Source organism: Calcarisporiella thermophila (genome assembly GCF_041956535.1).
Source record: "Calcarisporiella thermophila strain CBS 279.70 unplaced genomic scaffold VTP21scaffold_1, whole genome shotgun sequence".
NCBI lineage: Eukaryota > Fungi > Calcarisporiellomycota > Calcarisporiellomycetes > Calcarisporiellales > Calcarisporiellaceae > Calcarisporiella > Calcarisporiella thermophila.
The window spans coordinates 1,209,855-1,233,650 of record NW_027192191.1 but is presented as its reverse complement, the minus strand read 5'-3'; the positions used below and the strand labels follow the sequence as shown (position 1 = coordinate 1,233,650).

The window sequence follows — 23,796 nt, the reverse complement described above, 5'->3', positions numbered from 1 at the left end:
TTTAATCGACAAATTCAAAAAAGATTAGCATGACCTTATCATCACCTTTTTTAAATGTGAACACCATCTAAAATTCATCAATTCTTTTGATTAAAAACATATTCTGTTTGTACTTTAGTTATATTTGTATTTTTTATCCTACTTTTCAACGATCCATCCTGTCTCGTACGATGGTGATAGCAGTTGGAAACGAAACAGCCACAGATCGTGTCTTTATAACTCAGGACACTTCATGGATTGCTTATGTTGCATTATCAATTGCACTATTGCTCTGCGCAGCTTGCGGCTGTTTTCTATTTTTATTACTTCTACGATGTTGGAGTGATCACAGATTGAGAACTGATATACTTCCGGATGATCTAGAATCAGAACTCGATTACCGAGATGATCCAGAAGATGTACTTAATTTGACGGAGCATGCACGGGCAAACTATGAAAGAGCTCGCGGTGGGTATTTTATCTTTTTTTTTATTAATTCACTTTCTCATATTTCGAATCAATATAGCATGGCAAGATGCATATCCACCAGAAAGCATACCCACGGATATTACACCTTCGCAGCAGATTTGTATCCAAGAAAAAGGCGTTACAGCTTGGGAATTTACTCCAGACATCTCTACTAATGTGTACGTTGTTTCTCGTACGGAAATATCTTTTTACGATGGTGAATGCTGTGTACAGACAAATCTTCCAGTCCCTAAAATGCAAGAAGTATACTACTGGGAAGCGAAAATGATGGAATTACCTCTAGAGAGCACTGTCGCTGTCGGATTTGCCACTAAACCGTATCCACCTTGGCGACTCCCAGGTATTAAACATAATTAAGATCAACCTGATTGCCCATTAGACTTTCTTACACTTTGATTTTTTAGGCTGGAATAGACATTCAATCGCCTATTTTTCTGATACAGGTGAAAAACATATTAACTCACCTTTTCGCGGTCGAGTATGCGGGCCCCCTTTCTACCAGGGTGACGTAGTGGGAGTAGGCTACAGGCCGCGTACGGGTACGATTTTTTTCACACGAAATGGGAAAAAGCTCGAAGATGGCATCACAGGTGTACGGTACAATCTTTTCCCCACAATTGGTTCAGATGGCCCATGTGTAGTTCATGTTAATTTCGGCCAAGCTGGATTCGTATATATCGAGGCAAACATTAAAAAGTGGGGATTAGCACCTCAAGAGGGTACGCTCGCCCCACCGCCTGCGTATGGTGTTGACATTGACTCCATATTACTTGATTCGGGAGATCGCCCAAACGAACCTCAGGCTGATACGAGCACCACTCCTACCGCAGTAGCTGCACGAAATTCCTTCTCGCAAGGTGTTTTATCAATGTTACCGTCAGATGCCCAAATAGATATTTCCCTGGCTGAGTTTCTTCCACCACCTCCATCATATTCTTCAACAATCGATCACAATTTGTCCGAGAGCAAACCACAAGACAATCAACCTATGCCAGGATCTTCCTCTAGGGTGCTAGAGCAACTCATTGATAATACTCAAAACAATGAGGCTAATCCTGAAGAAGAAGATGCTGCATATGAAAGGCGAATTAGTGTACATCCTTGAGGTTATAATTATATATAGTTCGCTTGGCATTTTTTGTTGACTTTATTTTTCTCATTTCTTCTACCTATTGTTTTTATGCATTTTTAACCTGTATGCTCTGCTTTGTCTTGTTTTGATAATATTGAATAGTTTCTTTTCATCAACTTTCATTTTCATCCGAATTCTGAAATTTCTATTAGACGACTGTTAGTCAATAACGATTCCACATGATTGGTGTGGTTGGAAATAAAAATTTTATTCTGCCAAGTTTGTTTTCAAAATCATTTTTCACCTTTTTTTATTCAATTCGTATTATTATAGCAATCATGCCAGGCTCACTACGTGAATCTCTACGTGATCATGACAATAATGTTGAATTCGTTGTTGAAAATGGTAAGACCACCACTTCTTCGGAGGAGGAGGTCTTTTTCTGTATGATCTGTAGTGTGATTTTTCCCTCTTCTCTGGCTCTGTGGGTAGAGACAAGAGAAAATGGGGGTTTTGTTGTTTGTCAATCATGTAGTGATGCAGTCGAAACAGTTGGTAACATTTCTGAAATTCCTTCTAGAAAACAAAACTCTAGGCCTTCACACGGAATTGATGTGAGCATGAAGGACTCGTTCAGAATGGATCCACTTGACTTCGTATACGGGCGTTCTAAGACAGTAAAACACTCTCCCAAATTACCAGAATGCTTTTTAGGTGAGAGCTGCTATACAGATCGATCCGTACAGTCATATCCCAACAGCGATGACTTAGACGACAATAGTTGCGATCAAGCCGACTTTTCATCATCTATTTATAAATTCGAAGCTGATTTATCTAATTGCCACCTCTTCCCGTATGATGATCCTCCCTACTGTCCTGAATTGGCACCATCACTTGATAATATTATCAAATCAGATGAAGAATATGATTTCTAATAAGCATTTTAATATTTTTTATTTGTATATACTATTTAGTTTCTGATTTTTTCGACTAGTTTTCTTGATTTTTGTACTCTAATCGGTAAATTTTTTTTAAATATATACATTCCTTCTGAAACAGGGAGATTTTCTGCGCCATCTTTAAGTAAAAGGAAAGGGTATATTAAAAGCGCCTACATTCCCCAATTACTTACATTTACAATTTTTAAATATTTTATAAATGGGGTTGCATCACTGTATCATGATAAATATTTTAGTCTTAACATTATTGGCATTAGTTCTAAAGGCAAATGCCTTCGAAATTGGTGAAAAACTAGGCGGAAATATTGCTGTTATCAATGATTGCGGCAAAGACGACTACATTGCCCAGTAAACATGAATACTGTACTGTATCTATAGTAATTATGCTTAATAATTTTTTTTTAGAATTGACTACATCAAATTCAGCCCCAACCCACCTGAAAGAGGAAAACCTTTAACAATACTTGGAAAAGGCAATTTAACAGAAAACATTAAGGAAGGAGCTTATGTAGATCTAGTTGTAAAATACGGGTTAATTAAACTACTTCAGCAACAAATGGATTTGTGTGAGGAGGCGGAAAAAATTGGATATCAATGCCCGCTACAGCGCGGTGAACTACAGGTTGAACATACAGAGACACTACCAAAGGAAATTCCGCCGGTAAGTTAAAAATACAATTCACCATTTCAACAGTGAATTCAATTATTCGTTCACTCCTTCTTGCATGTTTCTAGGGTAAGTATACGGTAAACATTCGTGCATTCACAACAGATAAACGACCCATTGCATGTGTTGATGCAATCGCGACTTTTCCTATTAAGTATTGAATCATGTATATTTGATATAAAAATTATTAGAAGAAATAAATTTTTCTTTATTGGAGAGTGTGCGCCAAATAACTCGGGTTAGTTATTCTGGCATAGTATATCCAACATACTCCCAACAAAACTGAAAGATAGATTTAATACACCCGTTGAATTTGCTAATTGTTGATGCTGCAATCAGGCTATACCATTCAATTATGTATTTGTACTTAGAACGATTAATAATTCTCTTGAATGGCTCTGAAGTTTAAACACCCTCCAATTCCAAAAGCTAGCACTGCATTTCCACTATTTTGTCAAAATACAAGAAATATTAAGTGTTATATATTCAATTCATATATTTAGTGCTATGACAAACTATGTAACTTGACAACATGACATTGAGATGTCTATAACACTGCTATTAGAAGGAGATAATAATATTGTTGGAATCTCTAAACTAGGCTCATTTGAATAATATTGAGATAGTATTATAACTAATTATAGTAGTTTCTATATTTTTGCGAAGGTGCAAAATTGTGGCTCAGCCCTATCGAAACTCCTATATATTTCCAGTTTAAGTTTTGGTTGCGGCTGTGCATCATAAATAACTTCATTCTCTTTAATTTAATAGATCTCGCAATCTTTCTCATGGTATCGCTCGTTATTCCTATCGTCGCCGTAGTTGCTGCTCTAATTCTGGTAGCTATTATCATTTGTATACTCAGATGTTGTATAAGAAAAAATGGAGAGAATAAGCAAGCTCAAGCAGATATTCCAAACGGCTTTGGTCAAGAGATGACGACCATAAATCCAATTGAAATGACTATATCTAGTTATAATTCGCTGCCAATATCACCTCCAGCACCACCGTCTCCACATTATTCTCCCCATCCCCTTCCCCATTGCTCCCCCACAACTAGGTATGATTCTTCTGACCAAAAAATGCTTCACTTACATGCAGAAAAGTATAAGCCTGTCAACGAGCTCGATGTCGGTAATTTCGACAAACCTATGGATACAATCATTACACAAGGAAGCCCACATCTACATGCAGGAAATTATAAGCATAATTATGGATTAGATGTTGGTAATTTTGATAATCCAATGACTGAACAAGGACCTGGAGAAAATTTACTTTTGCACACACACACTCCTTATACCGAGAATATTGCGCAATTTCCTGAACACAAGCAGCCTGTTATGCCCTCTCCTCAACACAATACCTCACAATACCCAACTTACTCTCCAAATATTTTTCCAACTTACACCTCAGAACGCTCGATCTCTCCGTTCTATATTTTGCCTCCCACAACCTCTTCCCCGTCATCTATTGATCACAATATACCATATTCTTCTAATACCTCAATTCAGCAACCTAGCAAAGCTGGAGTACTTTCTTCCTCGGTTTATCGTGGTAATGACTGCACTCGATTTGCAGTAAACGATATAGTGTACAAACGAGAATCTTTAATAACAGCTGCTGCCGAGCACCCTCTTGCTCCAATTGACAAACCTCATGCAGACTCCATGGAAGATTTGCTCGGGCAAAAACCAGATGAAGCGGACACTATTGACAACCATGAAAGTCGAAAAGAGATTAATAACATCCGCGACATTAAATCAACTGTCCAATAATAGTTAAAAATATTTGAATTTATAACTATATATTTATTGATTGATATACCTGTATATTTTCCTTCTTAAAATAAATGACGCTTTTAATTACATCTTTTCATTCTTTTTTTTAACTGCTTATAAAGAACATCTTTACCTAATACTTTTGGATTCTAAAGTCCTCTCTAGTTCTTAATAACTTTCATATTCAAGGGATACTATTTTTCTATACAAATACTAAAAATTATTTATACCATAACTTCACTGCAAAAAATCAAAATGACAAAGAAATATACATTACAGTAAAATGAAAAAAAAAATGAATAAAGAGATTATTAAGAGGGCTTCTTTCCTTTTGACTTTCCCGGTTTTCCGATTAACTTGGAATGTATGTGTGGAAGCACACCACCACCTGCGATCGTTGCTCTAATTAAAGTATCGAGCTCTTCATCTCCGCGAATAGCTAATTGAAGATGACGAGGAGTGATGCGTTTTACTTTGAGATCTTTGGTCGCGTTACCAGCTAATTCCAGAACCTAATTGTGATAAAAAGATTAAAAAGGATTAAAGCCAAAACATTGCATTATATAGCTTACCTCAGCACATAAATATTCTAGAATAGCTGCAGCGTAAACGGCGGCCTTCGCACCAACTCGAGCATTATTCATGCTTTTATTTTTGAGATATCGATGAATGCGACCAACAGGGAACTAAATGAGTAAAAAAAAAAAGAGAGAAATTCAAACCAATCGATAAAGAATGAATTATTATCAGATATATACCTGAAGACCAGCTCTAGCTGATCTGGTAAGCGCTGGGGCCTTTTCCTTCGGTTTTATTTGATCCCCCTGATCTTTGTTGGATTTTTCCGACTGAGGTTGATTGTTTTGAGTTTTGGGTTGTGTACTCGACATAGCACTAGTAAATAAGTTCAGATTATACTAACGGTCGACTTATAATTTTTAAATGTTGTCGAAAAAAAGGAGCTCTTGTCAAGTAAAAATCAAGATTAAAGCATTTTATATGAAAAAAATTAGCAAATGTTTAAAAATTAAATCAGGTTAGGTTAGCATCCTCTCCCTACAAAGTAGTCAGATACAATAAGGTGCAGTTGTAATATGAACAGAAATATTATAACATGAAGCAAGTTTCTTGAGTGTATTTATGAAGGTTACAAATGATCTTGCTAAACTATTTCATCCTTTTTTTATTTATTTAGTGTTATTAAGGAGATCCAACGAATAAATGAACAAGAGGCGTTTAGAGGAATTTCTGAAGCTGCATCTTGGCACTCAGATTATAAACACTCTGCTTATGTATATGTTGGCGGACTTCCCTTTGACTTAACGGAAGGGGACATCATTTGCATATTCTCACAGTTCAGTATTACTACATTCATTGCTTTTCTTTATACATTATTGATTGTATGCTCCTTTTATAGGTATGGAGAAGTGACAGATATAAATCTTGTCAGAGACAAGAAAACAGGAAAATCAAAAGGATTTGCTTTCGTCAAATATGAGGATCAGAGAAGCACCATCCTTGCTGTTGACAATTTTAACAACACAAAAGTAATTTCTTTTAAAATATTATATTATTGATATTCATTAATTATCTTTATTGTCTTTAGATACTGGGCCGAACAATAAGAGTTGACCATGTATTCGATGTTCTTTTAAAGCCTTCTGATTGATATAAAGCTTAACTGTTTATTTACTCACTAATAGGTTAAAAACTATCGCCCACCGAAAGATGATGATAGGGACGAGGATGAAAAGGAAACACGGAAGCACGATAGAAAATCCCGATCACGTTCACGTTCACCACATGCCTACTCAAAGGGAAATAGTCCTTCAAACGACACACTCACTCATATTTCACGACAGGATTCATGCGAAAGAGCTTATAGTAGAGACTATAATAGGCGTTCACGTCCTCGCTCGCGCGATCGCAAGAAATATTAATGCAATGTTTGAAATTAACAAATAAAATCTCAAATAAAAAAAATTATTAACCAAAATATAAATTTAAATTTGATAAATTTAAAAAATAAAAATTTTTAAAAAAAATGAAAAATTATTTACAAATTCAAAATAATTTTGAAAAATAATCCAATCAAGAAAAACTAAAAGACAAAAATTACTAATTGAAAGTAAAAAATAGATAATTAAGGGAATATATTGAAAGTATTAAAAATATATACATTTTGTTAAGCTCTTTTTCCTCTTTTCTCGCTAACTCATAGGTATAGAAGTTGCGCTAGTTTCATTTTATTTTTCAATAACTTCCTCAATTTTGCTCTGATGATTTTTGCATGTCACGTGGATGGTTTTATATAATTTTATAGTTTCATATATTTTGCAGTAAAGTTATTATTTTTGGATTCAAGAGTGTCAAAGAACTTAACCGGCGTCATGGAGGGAACTGAAAATTCCCACGAAAAAATTAATAATTTGAATGAAACGACATATTGTATGTTATTGTTACATTGTTTCTTCTGGTACTCATAATGTTTAATATTTTCTTCGATTAGATGAAAATGATGCTGTGGAATATCAACTTAGTGTCGACCGAGATGATATGTTGACACCAGGTTAGTATTGTTATATGAACTCAACATGTATTTCATAATTGATTATTGATTTATCATGCTACTTATAAGATATCTCTCGTGTTCTCGGTATGTGCGGTTACTCGATTTAATCTAAAGTTCTTTTTTTCACAATTTCAATTTTTGAAGTGATATATACCGGTGGCACTATTGGAATGAAAAATACCAGCAATGGCTATGTCCCAGTATGTGACCATAGTTATTACATGTACACCGAAGTTTATCTGATCTTTCAGTAATTGTTATAGGTCCCAAACTTTTTAGCGCATACCCTTTCTCAAATGTCCCGGTTTCATGATCCTGAGGGCCTTTCCATTTTTGGGCATCGTTCTCGCTGTAGTTCTTCGACGGATTTACAGGAGCTCAATCAGATATCCGTACCGACTCCAATAGGATTAAATAAAGTTCGACTGCCTCGCAAACCAGATTTTCATAGTTTAGAGGATGGTGAGGGTCGTGAGTTCCGCATTCCAAGTCTTATTACTCCACCCAGTTTATTTGGCAAGAGAATAAGGTATATACTCTTCAATTCTAAAAGAGTTTACTTGACTTGACTCTCCAAAAGATATTCTATTCTTGAATATGAGCCTCTATTGGATTCTAGCAACATGACGATGTCAGGTATAGTATATTGCAATCGTTGCTTACACAATAATTGGTTCTCAAACATTTCAACTAGATTGGAAGAGAATAGCGACAGATATAGAGGACAATTACACGTTGTTTGACGCTTTTATTATTCTACATGGTATATACTAGTTTCACTTTTTTGATAAGAGCTGCTAATGTAATGATATTATTTCAGGTACTGATACAATGGCATATACGGCATCTGCTTTAAGTTTTATGCTAGAAGAGCTCGGGTATATATAAAATTCTTACAATACTCTCTCCATTTCACCTGGCTTATTGTCCTACATATAGCAAAACGGTCATTCTCACTGGCTCACAAGTAGATTGGATGTAGTGTATCTCGCTATTTACATTACATTGATGTATTTGTATGTAGGTACCAATTTCAGAGGTTCGTAACGACGGCCTTGAGAATTTGCTGGGAGCTCTCACCATAGCAGGTCACTTTGTTATTCCGGAGGTCACTTTATATTTCAGCAATAAACTTTTTCGAGGAAATCGTGTTACTAAAGTTTCTGCAGTTGACCTTGATGCATTTGATTCACATAACCTTCGGCCATTAGTGAATGTGGGAATCAATTTTGATGTTGCATGGTCTGAGGTGTTGAGGCCCTCTACTATTGCGAAATTTCGTGCTCATAAAGAGATGAACCCAAATGTCGCTACTTTACGACTTTTTCCTGGTATCACAGAGTCGACTGTTCGTGCCTTCCTTGCGCCTCCTGTATGCTTATTTTTAATTTGAAATTTAAGCTAATTCGAGATCTTACGTGCTTTTATATTTCTTCTCTACATCTTAAGATCGAAGGTGTGGTCCTTGAGACATATGGGGCTGGGAACGCTCCAAACGCACGAGAAGATTTAGTTCGAGCCTTGAAAGAAGCTAATGAGCGGGGAGTAGTGATTGTTAATTGCACCCAGTGTAAATTTGATAGCTTCATTGTTCTAGTTCTATCCATTTAATAATATATCTTTTAGGTAATAAGGGACTCGTCAGTGATCTTTATGCTACAGGCAAAGTTTTATATAAAGCAGGGGTAGTTCCTGGTAGTGATATGACAGCAGAGGTATTATTATAGCAAAGTTATTCGCTTGTGCTCGTCTAGTACTAAAATTTTCCTTTCTCTTTTTAATAGTGTGCACTTACTAAACTTTCCTATCTGCTTGGAAAGAAATATTCTCCTGAAAAGATTCGTAATTTGATGACCAAAAACTTACGTGGAGAATTAACCGTTGTTGCAACGCGACAACGTTTCTCTTACCATAACCGCCCTCATCATCTTGTTCGTGCAATCGTTGCTGCGGCATCGGCAGATTTGCACCGTGAGGCAATAGAAAATGGCTCGGCAGATGTGGCTAGGATGGTCATGTCAGTTCAAGAACGAGTATTATTAGAAAAATCATTATATGCTGTTCTGCTGTGTTCTGCGGCAGCATCTAATGATTTGGAAGCTCTTCGTTCACTCCGAGACGCATCTACAGGGACTCTGCAAATGACAATTGCCGATTATGACGGTCGAACTCGTAAGTTTATTAGTTTAGAGATATCGTGTTTTCATACCTATATTTAGTTATTTTGCACTTAGCTCTTCACGTTGCATGTAGCGATGGACACATTTCTATTGTAGAATTTTTATTGTTAAACGGAGCGAGTGTCCACGTTCGAGACCGATTTAATCATACTCCTTTATTCGATGCAGTGCGCTCCGGTAACCTAGCCGTTGTGCGACTATTGCGAAAGGCAGGAGCGCATTTCAGCGATTTCGAGTTACAAGAAATGACTTGGTTTTTCTTCAAGTAATTTGTTTATACTTTCATTTACCAAAGTATCAATTTCTAATCATAAACTTCTATCCTTATTCCAGTGCTGTATTGGCTGGTGATCTTGAAACAGTTCAACTCATTATTGAAGCTGGATTTGATATTAATTCCAAATCTTCGATCGATGGGAGGACAGCTCTACATATAGTAATTTACTGGCTTTTATATTGAAATCTTATAACCAAGTAATTAATATATTTTTACGTTTTATAGGCTGCCGCCGAATCTTGCCTTGAAATAGTCGAATATCTATTAAGTTTTTCTCATATCAAACCAGGTATATTGGATCGATGGGATCGAACTCCATTGGACGAGGCAAGAAGAGTACAATCCCTACATGATACTGATAATATACAGGCTATAATAGAGATGCTTTGCAAGGCTCAATAGTTAGAGTTTAACTGCCCTTTATACTTTGAATTTGTTTTTAAATATCATTTCTAATATTTAAATATTTATAAGTGAGTAATCGACTCCGATTCTTTATTAAAAAGTGAAGATAGCTCTATCATTTGCAGATAATCAAACATAAATAGGTGTTAAATGTAAAAAAAAAAAAAATATAAAAAATATAAAAAGCTACGTTAAAGGATCTCATATCATATCCAACAAATAATTTGTCGCTTTCTCAAGGTCATAGTCATATCGTTTTAAGGCATCTAATGATTGATCATGACTAAATCCCATTTGGATTAGTTGATTCACTGATTCGCTATTACTCAAGTCCAAGCTTTTCTCTTCTTCCTGTGGATGTGATTGTTGAGACTGCTGTGCATGGGAAGGCGTTTGAGAAGAATCGAAATTGAGATTAGGAAGCCCCCAGTGGCTGTTTGAAGCTTGCGAACTGGTAAAAGGTGACGATTCCATCAGATGAGTTTCTGTTGAAGCGGAATCATCGTTCGTATGGGTAGTGTTGGAAAGAACATTCACGGGCGTGGGTTTTGAAGGTGGAGAAGGTAAGCTTCGTTGAGGTGCGCTTGTTATTGCAGGCAGCGAGGGCGAAGAGGAAAAGCCGGATGGATGAGATATATTCAAGTGTGATAGTGCACGGGAAAGCTGACTAGACGAATTTTGATCCCTAATCAATGGTTGGAGACTTAGTGGTCTGAGTGAACCTGTATTTGGAGCCATAGACTGAGAAGCTTGAATTGAAGTCGATGATCGGAAGAGCGTAGAGTTATTAGGATTTTCCAGGGGTACATTGCTTAACGAGCTACCCGAGGTATTCATTTGAACTCCAAGAACATCTTTAAGCGCGGTTAAATCGTCTACAATGGCTTCAGGGGTATCCCACGGATCTGGAGGAGGCAAGCCTTGCTCAAATTCCAGAAAAGAAAAAAGGTTGGATTGCTTAGATTGAGGAATTGTTGTCCCAAAATGTTTCTAAATAAAAATAATTATAATATATGTAAATAAATACAATCAATATAGCTGAATAATTACGCTATTGCCACTTTGAAGAGATTCTTTCGCGCGAGCTGTACTATCGGCAGATGCGGATCGCACATGCTGATGAAAAGGTTGTGATCCTTCAGACTCTCGCCCCTTTCTAGATGCAAGCACTTTAACAGGCTGTAGAATTCCCTCGTCTGCGTCTGGGTCGAATCCGGGCGCAAGTCGCTTGGTCAACTCACGTTCACGTTGCCTTCGTGTTTCCTCATTTTTTCGAGTTTGTTCCTCCATAGTTTTGGCAAATTCTTCCGCACAGAGACGCCTTCGCTGCGATTCTTCGATGACAGTATTTTCGAGTTTGAAGTCATATTGATGCTAGAGGGACAAGATCAAAAAAATTTTAGATTGAATTCTTCAATATTGAGAAATGAAGCCTAACATATTCGGAAATAATCTCAGGTATAATCGCAAAGTCGTAGGGTAAGTTTATCTTTATTATATAACGATGTTGTTAATTCTATTATATTAGGTGAAAAGGACATATTTCTGATAAACTTACCGGTTGGGGTAATTTATGGTGCGGCGAAACAATAAGAGGAACATCATCGATGCTAGAATATATAGATGAAGCTATAAGAAATGAAATAGAAAATTGGTTGGAATAGGGTAGAACCAATATCACTTATTGTTTTAGCATCTTTCGCACTTTACCTTGATCTGTCATTACAATTAAGTCTTATGAGGATCACTAGAAGTCAGGATTTGAAGGAATCCAAGAAAATCCTAGCCAAGCCACGGTAGTAGTTTTATCCATAGATTTTTTAGCAAAAATTACAAGGTGGCAATTTTCTCTATTTCATTGATAAATTCTGTATCTAATTTATTTGGATGACATAAATGTAATAAAAATCACATAGCTACTACACTTTGAAGATTTGCATTTTTATTATGTCTTAATATATATTTTCTTCACTGAAATAGAATATGAGATTAGTAAATTTATTAAAATAAATAATTAAATATACACTGTAAACTAGGTATCTGGAAAATTAGATCATTTTTAAATATCAGTATCTTTTTGAAGCCCGTCCTCATTCGGGCTTGCATCGAGCTGATGGCCTTTTCTTTTGCGGCTAATTATTTCGACGATGAAACCAAATATTGCTACAATAGCGTGCATTATACCCATGATTATAAATGGTGCGCCAGGAGTCCACGAATCAAATAAGTGTCCACCCTATTGTATGTGATTGATTAAAACTCTCCATATTTCATTAATAGAAGCTCTTAACTTACAAGCTTCGATATTACAAGAATCCCGATGCCTCCCATCAAGGTGTACGTCCCACTAACAGATCCTCGGATTTCAGGGGATACATAGTCCTCAGATACCAATGCAAGACTGGTAACAATTGTACCAATTTGTGCTATACCGATCATTGCAGCTATAAGCGCAGATGTTAGTTACTGTAAAAAAAAAAACCAACAGCCATAATTATTACAGAAGAAGTATGCAATTTTGCTACGGGGATCAGGAATTAATCCCATTCCAAAAAATGCAACCACTCCGCATACACAAGCAACTGAGAGAGCAATAGTTCTAGGTATTCTATCAGCCTATGCGAATGATTAATCTTCTATTAATATTCTTTAACGATTGTCGAATATCAATTCACTTATTACCAGGAATCCAAAGAGTGGTGCACCAATAAGAGCGAATACGGATGAGATGCTTTTAAAAAGAATATAGTGGTAAGTAGAAGAGTAAGACGTAGAAATAAAAGATATTGTTACCCTGAAATAATAGAAGAAGTAGTGTACGCATCGCGACATGATGACCTAATTGCAGCAGTATCAGCATAAGCACTCGAAACACCAACTTGACACAATTTGTTGGAAATGAAGTATTGATTAATAATCAGTGTGATAAATAGTGATGCCATGATGGAATCCGCGCGTGCCTTTAAATGAGACAAATGTTAAAAATAGCACTATAGATCTAATCGTTTTGTTTAATATTCATACCACAAAGCCTCCGATATAGGCAAGCATGATACGAGTATCTTGCTTTGCAGACAAGAAGCCTCGACCAATGAGCTTAAAATAGGATTCCTTTACCAATTCCCTATTTTCGCCCCGCATCCATTTGATAAGACTGCGATCCTTTTCATTTTTCAGCAATAAAAATGCCAAGATTGCCACGCCGAAAGCAATCGCACCCGTGGCATAAAAGGAAACTCTCACAGCTTGTTCTAATGAACCATAGCGAGACTGGAGTGTTGCAGGCATTGGTAATAGTCCAAAAACCCCAATTAAAGCTCCTGCAAATATATCAATAATTAAACTGATGAAATATAGTAATCGAAAAGTCGAACTAATTTAACTTACCAATACCAGCAACAAGTCCTGCTATTGCCGACATAGTTCCACGATTTCGTCCGGTATAGTCACCAGTAAGGGCTGTTATCATGGTGGAAGCGCCAGAAGCTCCTGCTGCAAATACCAAACGACAGAGAAGAAGATCCGGATAAACATTTTTCGCTAGAGTGAACACAAACATGCTCAATCCGATCAAGAGATAAGATGCCACTGCAACCGGACGCCTGCCGATGCGATCAGATAAGCTGCCCCAGAAGAGTGCAAGGAAAAGAGTCAAAATTTCGTCTAAAAATCCAGAGTAAGTAACTTATTCATTGTATTAAGATTCTTTGATATACCATAAAATGTCAAATCTCCCGAATATTGGCCAATGTTATTTGTAATTCCCAGTAACACGCTGATTACAAAGCTCGTTGAAGAATTCAAAAAGACAAAGAAAGTGATGGAAAAAAGGACTGTGACGATAAAGCCGCAAAAGTTAAGAGGAGATATGTCCGATCTGATACGAATAAACCATAAAAATTTCTTGTCTTTCTCTTCGGTTTCTGCCATTTCTGAAAATATTTTTTGTATACTTAATACTCCCCCTTCTTTCAAATTAGAGTATATATATGGGAATTTAGAGAATCATCCGATTTTGTAACATAACAGTCACCTGGGAAGTAAACGCACAAAAAACATAAACTCAGCATCAACTCTCATGCAGAAAATATCAGATGTAGATATGGAGAATATATTGTTACTGAAGTATTAGAAAAAACATTATCATAAACACTTTTCTATCTGGGCTCACTAATGGAGATTTACTTAATATATTTTACAAATATTATATTTCTTCGTATAAATATATAATTGACATAATTCATGAAATATTTTTCTGCGAAAAGTTTAGTCCGGAAAGCTGTATTCGTATGATAATATCTTACAAAGGGGAAGTTATCTGACCTTGATTGAAAATTCCGAATTTAAGCATGCTTGGCTCAGTATATCAATCTCAGTTCGACATTCAAATATCTGCTGATATCACATTATAGAATTCGTTGGTCGCCTGTAGGTGGGAGTTTATAGTCGGTAATTGTAGGACATCCGTTGTTGGTGAATATATGTCGGCTGAACATGCTAATTGTAGTATTTGTTATCATAACTATCTCAAATGCATTTCGCTTAGAGACTATTCAAAAACCACCTTATTTCAGAAAATCTTTGCATCGAATCAGTTTTAAACAGTAGCATAAAAAATTCTTAGTAATGGAATTATCTGATTTAATATTAAGTTAGATTAGGGCGAAGTGCGAAGTGAGGCACATATCAATTCACAGATAAAAGTAAAACCAAAGAAATCTACCAGAGTTAAAAAATATAGACATAGCTTTTGAATATAATGAACCCAGGACCAAACAAATAATTCAAAATACAGGACCGCATATCATGATACATCTATTAGCATTCTACCGTAAAGTTCGTGATTTGTGGAAGATAAGCACACGCGCCTAACTCGAGAATATAGAGCTCGTCAAATACTGAATGACCATCATACCCACCAAACACAAAGAGTCTCGAATCATAGAGTGTGGTGGCATGATATCCGCGTCCTGAAGGAGCAACTCCATAAACTTCACGAGTTTCCCAGCTCATGGTTACTAAATGAGATTGATCTTCGTAAGATATTGAAGGGGAAATTTAGACTAGGATTTGGTAAGTTTACCTAAGTTTAATAGCAGAACATCAGAAGAATAACGGCTCCCATCGTGTCCACCGACTATGAACAAATACGAGCCAACTTGAGTTGCTGTATGTGATAAGCGTGGAATCGGGCGATCTAATTCAACCTGGATCCAGGTCAGAGTAGCTATATAGTATGTTAGACAGGACTTGAAGAAGTTAAAATGCTTGGAAAGAATTCATACAAAGGTCCAATATATTGACGTCACTGAAGCACTCGTGTCCGTCGCTTCCACCAAAAATGATCCATTTGTCACCAACTAGATTGCTTGTATGATAGCCTCTTGAAGTTGGAGGAACGCCACGAGGAGAAAGCTTACTCCATGCCATATAATTCGAATCCTTAATATCAAGCGTGTAAACATCATTAAGTGCTCGCATCCCATCGCCGCCCCCAAAGATGTAAAGCTTATTATTATAAAAACATGATGAATGAGCACGTCGCGGGGTGGGGGGTTGGCCCTGGGTGTTTGCTTTAGTCCACAACAGAGTTTCTGTCAAGAAATATATCTGAGAATAGAGTGAAGAGAAAATACGCAAAAAAAATGCTCACCAGTATTTAAAATATATAAATCATTAAAATATTTTACTGGTCCATCTCCACCACCAAATAGAAAGAGCCGTTTATCAACCAAAGTGCAAGAGTGAGCACGACAGGGGGGAGGAGGCTCGCCATGAGTTTTGGGCTTGGACCACGACATAGTGTCTGTTAAAAATAAAATAGGGAAAAATTAATATAATACGGAAGAGTAGATCAGAATAAATATCAATACCTAAATCGAGAATATAAAGAGTGTTGAAACATGTTTTCGCATCGCACCCGCCAAACACATACATCAACTCCCCAATCACATTAACCGTGTGTGCTCGCAATGCTTTAGGTGGAGATATTTTACCATAAGTGACTGCCCTAGACCAGTACATTCCTGTTGGAGGAGCGACCCCAACTTTTGGAGAAGGCGGAATAATACTAGCATCAGTAGTCCGACGTGATTTATGGTGGTGGTGTCTTCTGTGAACATGACTATTTTGAATGGAGTGTTGCTGAGAAGAAGATGAAGATTGAGAGGGAATGATCGAAGAAGCATTCTGGCCCGATTGGACAGGCAATGAGTGTCTGGCAGGATTACGAGGAGGTTTAGTGGCAATGGAAATTGGCGGAGCTATCGAATTAATTGTTTCTTCTTCAGTTGTTGATTGTGAGTTTGGTGTCGGTGAGCTTGGGAAATTGATAGATTCTGTCTCATCACTAGCTCTGTCTTGTGAAGCTAGGGGAGAGGCTTCGGAGGAAGGCTGCGTATTTGAATTAGGAGAATCTGCTCGATTATCATGTGGTAAAGCATGAGAAAGAGCTGCGCTGGATTGTTGCGGTATAGAAGATAAAATACTCTCGTCAACAGTAGAGGATGAGATCAGATCATTTGAGGAATTCTGATTTTCATGACTTAATGCAAAGTAATATTGGAGAGGGCAGATAAGCAAGTGTTACTAGTGCTGTATCTATTATATATATTCTTTACCTATTCGAAAGGGAGGCACTCAATGGGCCGTTTTCATTCATGATTTGAAATGTGTTGTAATGCGCGACGACCAGAAATTCTCGAGTAGTTAAATTACATAGGGATAGGGTATAAGATATTTTACCGGGATATTTTAATTTCCAAATTTCATTCTACAGGAAATAAGGTTATTATTTATAATTATCTGTAGAGATTAAATAGAATAAGAGCGATAATCACAAGAGGAAAGGAGAAAAAACCTATAATACGAAGGAGATAATAACTTGAAATTGGCCTTGGTATTTTAAGCACAAAATTCATCCAGATGAAAGTTAACGGAACCATATAAAGTTGATATATGAACAAAACATTAAACAAATAATAAAACATCAATCTTAGTTCCTAAATAGTCAGTCATCCTGGAATGTATGTGTATAAAGTGAAAGAACGAAACACATAAAGATTACCCTGGAGAGTGAGAGCACCTTGCTAAAGTAAACTATTCGTTTGAAAGTGCTACGCTTTATACATCTCAGTTTTATTTATTTTAACGACTTGTGTTTACGGCTTGTTTCTTCCGAGAAATAAAAAAGAGACAAAAGCAGCACTCTACTATACAAAGAATGATAACATATTAACGTTAGTAAGGAAATTGAAAACAATGTTTTTTAAATATCAATTAAAGGATTGCTATTAATATAAGATTATTCAATATGTCCATTTTGTCAATTGGCAAAACTGCCCTACACAAAATTATTATTTAAATTGTTTTTTACAACTATTTTCTCGTTAGTGGATGTAATGAGCGATCCGAATAATCTTTGTTCATTTTTCAGTTTATCGGAGCGCATCTCTGGGGGCCTGTTTGTCTCTCCCCCAACAACAGAATCACTTGCGACCACGCAAGCAATCCATTCTGCTCTAAACACACTCTTGCTATTACAATATCCTCGCACAGGAGTTAACGACCAGGTAATTCGAAGAAATACTTTAAATATCAACGCAATTTTACTTATCTGCATACGCTCTTTTATATATATAATCTTGACTGCGTTCAAAGGATTTCTGCAATTTATTAGCTGTTTCTTTCAAAATAATTGACGTCGGAAATGAGGTCATTTCGAATCAGCTTTGTCAGCTAATTGTTCTTTTGAAGCGAAAGCAAAAGGTATAATAAAATAAATCTCTCTGGAACAACTTCGCTCATGTTTGTTATGAGTCAATAGATTAAGCTTAGCGCTCCAAAGGGTGGGCTAATCGAAGTGGGAGTTAATTTTTTGCTTAAATCGCTTCAGAATGAATCTTCGTCAAGTGAACCAGTTATTCGGTTAATGAATGTTTTGCGCGCGTTAAGTTTACTAATATACGAAAATGGCACTGCTTGCATTAAGCTACACGGTTCTATTATTGAAACTGTTGAGCCATTTATATCAGACGACGGGAAACCACTCGAGGTACGACGCATGGCTGTCAACTGCCTAGGAAATTTATGCATCGGATGTGGACCAAAATTACAACAATATTATAAAGTAATATTCGATGTGCTCACGCAAGTTTTATATCCTTTCACACGGCTCTATGATCTATCGTCCTCTTCTCTAAGATTAGGAGATATCCGAATGAAAAAGGTATTACCTAACATGAACCAATGATGAAAACATATCAAATTAAGAGGGTTTATTTTTATAGCTTATCAGTAGTACTTTGCGAGCCATGCAGCTTGTTTTAAATGAAGACAAAAACCTCTTTTTAAAATATCCTGATGACTTGGTCGAAATTATACAAATATTCGCATTTTTCGATTTTCAACCGAGTGATTCCCATACTGAAAATGTTCGAAGTATGCTGGCTCAATTTTTTATGCTATTGATACATACGAGCTAATATTTAAACTCTCTTTCACTAATTAGGTGGACCTTATATCAGCAGATTCCAGCCTACAGTAAACATTAGCTCAGATTCTGAAATATCTGATAATGACGGTACAGTTTCAATAAAGGGGTATGTATTCATATTGAGTCTTTAGTTTTAATAAAAACTTCTCTCTTACTCTTCATTCAAGGTTCAATTCAGGTGCCATAAGAATCAACGCCCTTAATTGTTTACAAACGATGGCAAAGGTACTTTAACCATTGTCATTAATGAAATTCATATTCTGATTTTTTTTTGTTTGTCTTTTAAAGATATCCACAAAAGTACTCTTCCCTTATTGGATCAAGTTTATACCGGATCATCCGGGAAATCATCCCCCTCATCTTCTTTCGTTGGCGGCAAAAGATCCTATTGTACATGTTCGATTCACGGCCTGTAAAACACTTGCAGCCATGCTTGAAAACACTAGGCAGTATTTAGCAGTTGGCGATGATAGGTATTTTCATATTTATTATTCTGCTTCGCTCTAAAACTATTATTAACACTTCCTTGTTAGAATTTCCAAGTTGAATTTCACTTCATTTTCGGAGAAAGTGGGTGGTTTCATTCGTGAACTGCATAGCCGATTAGTTAAACTAATTCAAACCGAAACTAATCCCATTGTTATAGCTTCAGCATTAAAGGTATGAACAAATACATATATATGTATGTAATTCAACTTAATACTAACGTCTACGCTTATATTCGCTAAGGCATCCACTGTATTGGTATCTAATACCTCCTATGACCGCTTGCATCCAGGATATATCACATCTATTTTCAATGCCACCATAAATCGATTACAATTTGAAGGTAGATGGATTTTCCCATAGGTTCCATTTTCTACATAATTCCTTATATTTGACAAATTAGATATTTCTGTTCGAGTCGCAGCAATGGAGTGTCTTTCAGTACTATTAGGGAATGAAAGCGCGTGCAATGAGATCAACTCATTGCTGGATAATTCTCTAGCTCGTTCTCTTTCCCGAGGTGAAATACTAGACCTACCGCTTCCTCAATACTTGATAACGCTAGCATCAAGCCCAAAAGAACCAGTGCCAGTACGTTTAGAGACTTGGAATGCGCTAAGCTCGTGCTCCACAGTGTGCCCTGTGCGTTTTGTGTATGTGTGAAGCATCCAAAAGCGCTTCATTTCGTAATGATTTTCTGATATTCATCACTACTACAGGCAAATATGGCCGCAGCTTAACTCTGTCTTGGCCGCTCAAACACTCGATGATAACAGCTCTTTGCGAATATCCTCATTGAAATTTTTAGAAAATTTTGCAAAATCTGCCGAGCCCCAAAAGGTAAATATGAGAGCTTATATGATCATTATAAGCAATAGTCCACTAATCGAATTTAAAAATGTAGCTTTTGCCTGAAATGTGGTGGGATTCTGTAGTAGACACGTTTATTTTACATTCTATGGGCGACGAAAATCAAAATGTGCGAGCAATTGCGTGCGATATCATCTCCAATATATCAGAGGATCAATATCAGCAACTTTCTGTATGTATTCCAATTGTTTTTTTTTTTGAATTTTCACTATCATTAACTCCGTTTTAATTATAGCAAAAGCAACAGTTGCTTCTCGTCCCTCTGCTGCTTGGGCTCGCGCAAGACGAGAACTGTTTTGTTCGAGCCTCTGCCTGTCGAGCTTTGGGAATTCTCGTGCTGTACCGCATTTTGCGCGAGGTATGCAAAGCAGTTTTACTTTGTCGTCAGAAAAATCGGCTCATTATTTGGAAACCTTGTAGGATATTCTATTCGTAGCGGATATGGCTGAAGTGATGATTCTTCAATCCACCGATTCGCAACTCTCGGTTCGAATTCGAGCTAGTTGGTCTCTTGGTAACTTGTGTGATACACTTGGTCAACTATGGTACATGGCTTTAGCTGGAAATATCTAGGTTTTATTATTAATTATTTATTTTTATAAAGGGATGACGGACAGCTAGAAAGAGTAAACGAAATTTTAAATTTCGAGATGTGGGAAAAAGTTTTAAAGGCCTCTTTAAGTGCATCGCTTGACAATGAGAAGGTATGCTTTGTTGATACTAACTATCGAATTGTGAGAGGCAATTTCATATGTATGCACAATAATTAGGTGCGTCCTAACGGATTACGTGCTCTCGGTAGTCTGTTGCGAATATCGCCAAAGCGATTCCTATTGCACCCAATAATTTCTCAAGTAGTGTCGAGTCTGGCGAAGAATGTTGAGGGGGGTGTTTTAAAAGTAAATAATTTTTCTCCTTGTCTCATTTATTTTCAAAAATCTGATGATGGTTCATAGGCCAGATGGAATGCCTGTCACGCATTAGCGAATGCCTTTCGAAATCCTGGCTTCCCTTTGGGAGCGGCCGGATGGAGTGCTGATATTCTGAATTCTCTATGCAGTGCGTTGACTGGGTGTAAGAATTTCAAGGTTCGAATTCACGCATGTGCAGCGCTGTCCGCAGTAGAAAAAAGGGAGCGCTTTGGTAACGCCCAGGCTTTTATCAAAGTAATAGAAGCCATCGTATCCTCGACAGAGATAATGAGCCAAACTTGCGCTAGGTTGGAAAATACAGAACAGCGCTATAAAGAGCAGCTAGAACACGAATTAATCAAGGCTTATCAGCAATTATCTCAATTGATGACTGAAGAGGATCGTTTATGCGCTAAGCCTGTTTTAATGCGTGCAGAAAAATTAGCTGCTCTAGCCAGTTCCTGAGACATGGCACTCGTTATATAATTTTCATTACTATTTTGTAAATAGAGCGGAAACTTTAAATACCATTGTGGTGTGAATAGGTATATATTTATTTAAATTAGTAAAAAAATTACATAAATTAAATTGCACCAAAAATTTCACTAGCAATAAGGATGAGGGGAAAAATTTGATGCATATAATTAGTAATACGTTAAAAATGTCTATTGAGAAACAATACTGTCTCTGGGAAAATTAGCAAGCTGCACGTTATTATCGTTTAATCGTACAAAACGTCTTTCATAAATCCGTCGGTAGAAAAGGAACAATGCAGATAGGATACCAATCACTACGATTGAGACGGAGATTCCAATTCCAACTTTGGCACCTGTAGAGAGTCCAGAAGACACACTAGTATTCTCTTGGTCGCTAAAGCTATTCGATTGGCACTGAGGGATCTGTACTTTGGAACATCCGGGAATAGATTTAAATTGAGAGCCCCTAGCGAAATTGTAAAGCCAATGAGTCGTATAGGTCTTTTGGTAAGTGGAATACTCAGCTGCAATTAAATCTGAGAAAAATAAGATTAAGGGTCAATAGAGCTGAAAGCCTACATATATGTTAATGATATCTAACCTTGAAGAACGAGATCAGGGCGTGCCGCTGAAGATTCAACCCAGTCTTTTCAAATAGATCGATCAACTTAATCAATACAGATGCATACCCGTGGAGAAATATTATAAAAAGCAACTTACCTGAATATCCAAAATTATTTTTTATCCCATCGGTGCGAAATACCCGCCGCTCGCGGAGAAACGGCTCGTTGCTCGATCCCACTCCTGCAGTATAGCCGAAAAGCTTTTTCCACGTATCGAAGCTGTCATTATTGTTGGTAAATTGGGTCGAGTCGATCAAGAGCCAAACATTAGAGAGGGTATCGTGCAACTCCTTTTGATCCTTAAATAGCACGGTAGAAGTTTTAAGGTTATCACCACCTGTTATGTAATGGGGGTTAAAATGGTTTCCGCAAGAATTAAAGAGATAGAAATTACCAGCATCACTGATGAGCTCTGTATAGTACTTGTCTGACTTTATTTTTATAGAACCATCGGAAAGGTGCTCTACCCAAGCGATGGATTTTCGGTTGACATTTGCTAAATTTTGCTTGTGGCAATTGTAGCTATTGCTGATCTGATCGTAGAGCTTGTTTGCTTCGTCTTCACGGTTAAAGAAGGTAGACACGAACTTAATCCATTCGGCTTTCTACTCAAAATAACCTAAGTATTATGAGAGTAAGACCAATATTTAAAACATTCACCTCTAAAGGGGTTTGATCATCGGTTAAAGAAAGAGTAATATGCTTGTCGTTGCTTGGAGCACCTGTTATGAATACAGGGAAGTCTGAGGGCTGGTCTACATTGATTGTCGTGGTTGTATTATTCTGTAATGAATTAATCACGCATTGCGAAGTAATTTGTTCGAGCTGTGGAATTTGTTTGAGCTTATTCAGCTCGCCTAGCAACTATTGTGTGAAATCATAGTTAAACATCATTAATAACCAATTATTTAGAACTAACCACTAACCTCGATGAAAGATATTGGCTCAAGGTCTCGGGAGTATACAATTTCAAGGGGAACTTTGAAATATGCATTGGCTCCAGGAATTTCAAGCTTCTGGTCGGTGCATTGTAGAACATATTTTTCATTATTTTTGGCGTTGGTCACCACCTTGTAAGTTTCGTGATATTCTACTTGGAATCCGGCTTCAAAATTGCATAAAAATTACTGTTCACATTCAACGTGAGAAACTTCGGGTCTCTTACTTGAATTGATTTTGTCCCGGGAGCAAGGATTATTTTGTTGTGCACGGGATAGCTGGCATAATGAAATGCAGAGCAATAATGCCGATGTGAGCCATCCTTTTAGCTGAAGCCTACGGGTTGTTGCCATCCTTCAATTTGATGCTTTCACCTCTATTGAGGACTAGCGGAAATACCAAAATTTCAACCACAAAATAACAGTTTTTGAGCTTAAATTTTGATTGGGAATGAAGTATCACCTATCAGAAAAACAAAACAGCAGAGTATACAATAAATGTTTATGATGTTCTATTATCTTCAAACCTTATCCCTTCAAAAATAGAGAAAGTAGATTTATACATCAAAGCATCTCATGAACAAAGAGAATATAAAATATCCGTGATTTCAAAAGAAAAG

At 36.8% G+C, this 23,796-nt stretch overlaps 12 protein-coding genes across 12 annotated transcripts; 7 read left to right on the top strand and 5 right to left on the bottom strand.

Moving 5' to 3' along the window:
• Nucleotides 1-170: 170 nt before the first annotated feature.
• Nucleotides 171-1,573, top strand: VTP21DRAFT_524 (uncharacterized protein; the record flags this gene model as incomplete). Its single annotated transcript, XM_069395739.1, has 3 exons — nt 171-447; nt 506-808; nt 873-1,573. 3 exons carry the CDS (start codon nt 171-173, stop codon nt 1,571-1,573), a joined length of 1,281 nt encoding a protein of 426 aa, XP_069256903.1.
• A 305-nt stretch (nt 1,574-1,878) lies between these two features.
• VTP21DRAFT_523 (uncharacterized protein) lies at nt 1,879-2,475 on the top strand (the record flags this gene model as incomplete). Its single annotated transcript, XM_069395728.1, has 1 exon — nt 1,879-2,475. The coding sequence occupies one exon, from the start codon at nt 1,879-1,881 to the stop codon at nt 2,473-2,475; it is 597 nt and encodes a 198-aa protein (XP_069256902.1).
• Nucleotides 2,476-2,698: 223 nt separating this feature from the next.
• VTP21DRAFT_522 (uncharacterized protein) lies at nt 2,699-3,327 on the top strand (the record flags this gene model as incomplete). The annotated part of the gene is made up of 3 exons (XM_069395717.1): nt 2,699-2,847; nt 2,905-3,160; nt 3,235-3,327. 3 exons carry the CDS (start codon nt 2,699-2,701, stop codon nt 3,325-3,327), a joined length of 498 nt encoding a protein of 165 aa, XP_069256901.1.
• Nucleotides 3,328-3,954: 627 nt separating this feature from the next.
• VTP21DRAFT_521 (uncharacterized protein) lies at nt 3,955-4,941 on the top strand (the record flags this gene model as incomplete). Its single annotated transcript, XM_069395706.1, has 1 exon — nt 3,955-4,941. The coding sequence occupies one exon, from the start codon at nt 3,955-3,957 to the stop codon at nt 4,939-4,941; it is 987 nt and encodes a 328-aa protein (XP_069256900.1).
• Nucleotides 4,942-5,255: 314 nt separating this feature from the next.
• VTP21DRAFT_520 (uncharacterized protein) lies at nt 5,256-5,834 on the bottom strand (the record flags this gene model as incomplete). Its single annotated transcript, XM_069395695.1, has 3 exons — nt 5,256-5,456; nt 5,517-5,630; nt 5,703-5,834. The coding sequence occupies 3 exons, from the start codon at nt 5,832-5,834 to the stop codon at nt 5,256-5,258; spliced, it is 447 nt and encodes a 148-aa protein (XP_069256899.1).
• A 224-nt stretch (nt 5,835-6,058) lies between these two features.
• Nucleotides 6,059-6,884, top strand: VTP21DRAFT_519 (uncharacterized protein; the record flags this gene model as incomplete). Its single annotated transcript, XM_069395683.1, has 5 exons — nt 6,059-6,063; nt 6,140-6,298; nt 6,362-6,491; nt 6,551-6,580; nt 6,648-6,884. 5 exons carry the CDS (start codon nt 6,059-6,061, stop codon nt 6,882-6,884), a joined length of 561 nt encoding a protein of 186 aa, XP_069256898.1.
• A 450-nt stretch (nt 6,885-7,334) lies between these two features.
• On the top strand, nt 7,335-10,375 carry VTP21DRAFT_518 (uncharacterized protein; the record flags this gene model as incomplete). The annotated part of the gene is made up of 16 exons (XM_069395673.1): nt 7,335-7,392; nt 7,454-7,513; nt 7,583-7,600; nt 7,661-7,716; nt 7,780-8,045; nt 8,097-8,152; nt 8,211-8,279; nt 8,337-8,394; nt 8,456-8,483; nt 8,541-8,888; nt 8,966-9,086; nt 9,143-9,231; nt 9,301-9,688; nt 9,751-9,961; nt 10,030-10,132; nt 10,199-10,375. The coding sequence occupies 16 exons, from the start codon at nt 7,335-7,337 to the stop codon at nt 10,373-10,375; spliced, it is 2,106 nt and encodes a 701-aa protein (XP_069256897.1).
• Nucleotides 10,376-10,579: 204 nt separating this feature from the next.
• On the bottom strand, nt 10,580-12,101 carry VTP21DRAFT_517 (uncharacterized protein; the record flags this gene model as incomplete). Its single annotated transcript, XM_069395662.1, has 5 exons — nt 10,580-11,368; nt 11,429-11,752; nt 11,817-11,867; nt 11,937-12,007; nt 12,089-12,101. 5 exons carry the CDS (start codon nt 12,099-12,101, stop codon nt 10,580-10,582), a joined length of 1,248 nt encoding a protein of 415 aa, XP_069256896.1.
• Nucleotides 12,102-12,437: 336 nt separating this feature from the next.
• VTP21DRAFT_516 (uncharacterized protein) lies at nt 12,438-14,308 on the bottom strand (the record flags this gene model as incomplete). Its single annotated transcript, XM_069395651.1, has 8 exons — nt 12,438-12,614; nt 12,674-12,822; nt 12,880-12,994; nt 13,061-13,109; nt 13,172-13,338; nt 13,403-13,698; nt 13,766-14,041; nt 14,095-14,308. The coding sequence occupies 8 exons, from the start codon at nt 14,306-14,308 to the stop codon at nt 12,438-12,440; spliced, it is 1,443 nt and encodes a 480-aa protein (XP_069256895.1).
• Nucleotides 14,309-15,196: 888 nt separating this feature from the next.
• VTP21DRAFT_515 (uncharacterized protein) lies at nt 15,197-17,039 on the bottom strand (the record flags this gene model as incomplete). The annotated part of the gene is made up of 6 exons (XM_069395640.1): nt 15,197-15,396; nt 15,462-15,605; nt 15,664-15,972; nt 16,032-16,184; nt 16,252-16,922; nt 16,999-17,039. 6 exons carry the CDS (start codon nt 17,037-17,039, stop codon nt 15,197-15,199), a joined length of 1,518 nt encoding a protein of 505 aa, XP_069256894.1.
• A 739-nt stretch (nt 17,040-17,778) lies between these two features.
• VTP21DRAFT_514 (uncharacterized protein) lies at nt 17,779-21,604 on the top strand (the record flags this gene model as incomplete). Its single annotated transcript, XM_069395629.1, has 17 exons — nt 17,779-17,949; nt 18,038-18,145; nt 18,204-18,605; nt 18,667-18,817; nt 18,888-18,978; nt 19,040-19,097; nt 19,161-19,345; nt 19,406-19,532; nt 19,602-19,701; nt 19,762-20,011; nt 20,078-20,198; nt 20,263-20,400; nt 20,464-20,586; nt 20,649-20,773; nt 20,833-20,932; nt 20,999-21,127; nt 21,185-21,604. The coding sequence occupies 17 exons, from the start codon at nt 17,779-17,781 to the stop codon at nt 21,602-21,604; spliced, it is 2,799 nt and encodes a 932-aa protein (XP_069256893.1).
• A 200-nt stretch (nt 21,605-21,804) lies between these two features.
• Nucleotides 21,805-23,530, bottom strand: VTP21DRAFT_513 (uncharacterized protein; the record flags this gene model as incomplete). The annotated part of the gene is made up of 7 exons (XM_069395618.1): nt 21,805-22,151; nt 22,217-22,261; nt 22,336-22,575; nt 22,633-22,843; nt 22,899-23,102; nt 23,165-23,343; nt 23,404-23,530. The coding sequence occupies 7 exons, from the start codon at nt 23,528-23,530 to the stop codon at nt 21,805-21,807; spliced, it is 1,353 nt and encodes a 450-aa protein (XP_069256892.1).
• Nucleotides 23,531-23,796: the final 266 nt, after the last annotated feature.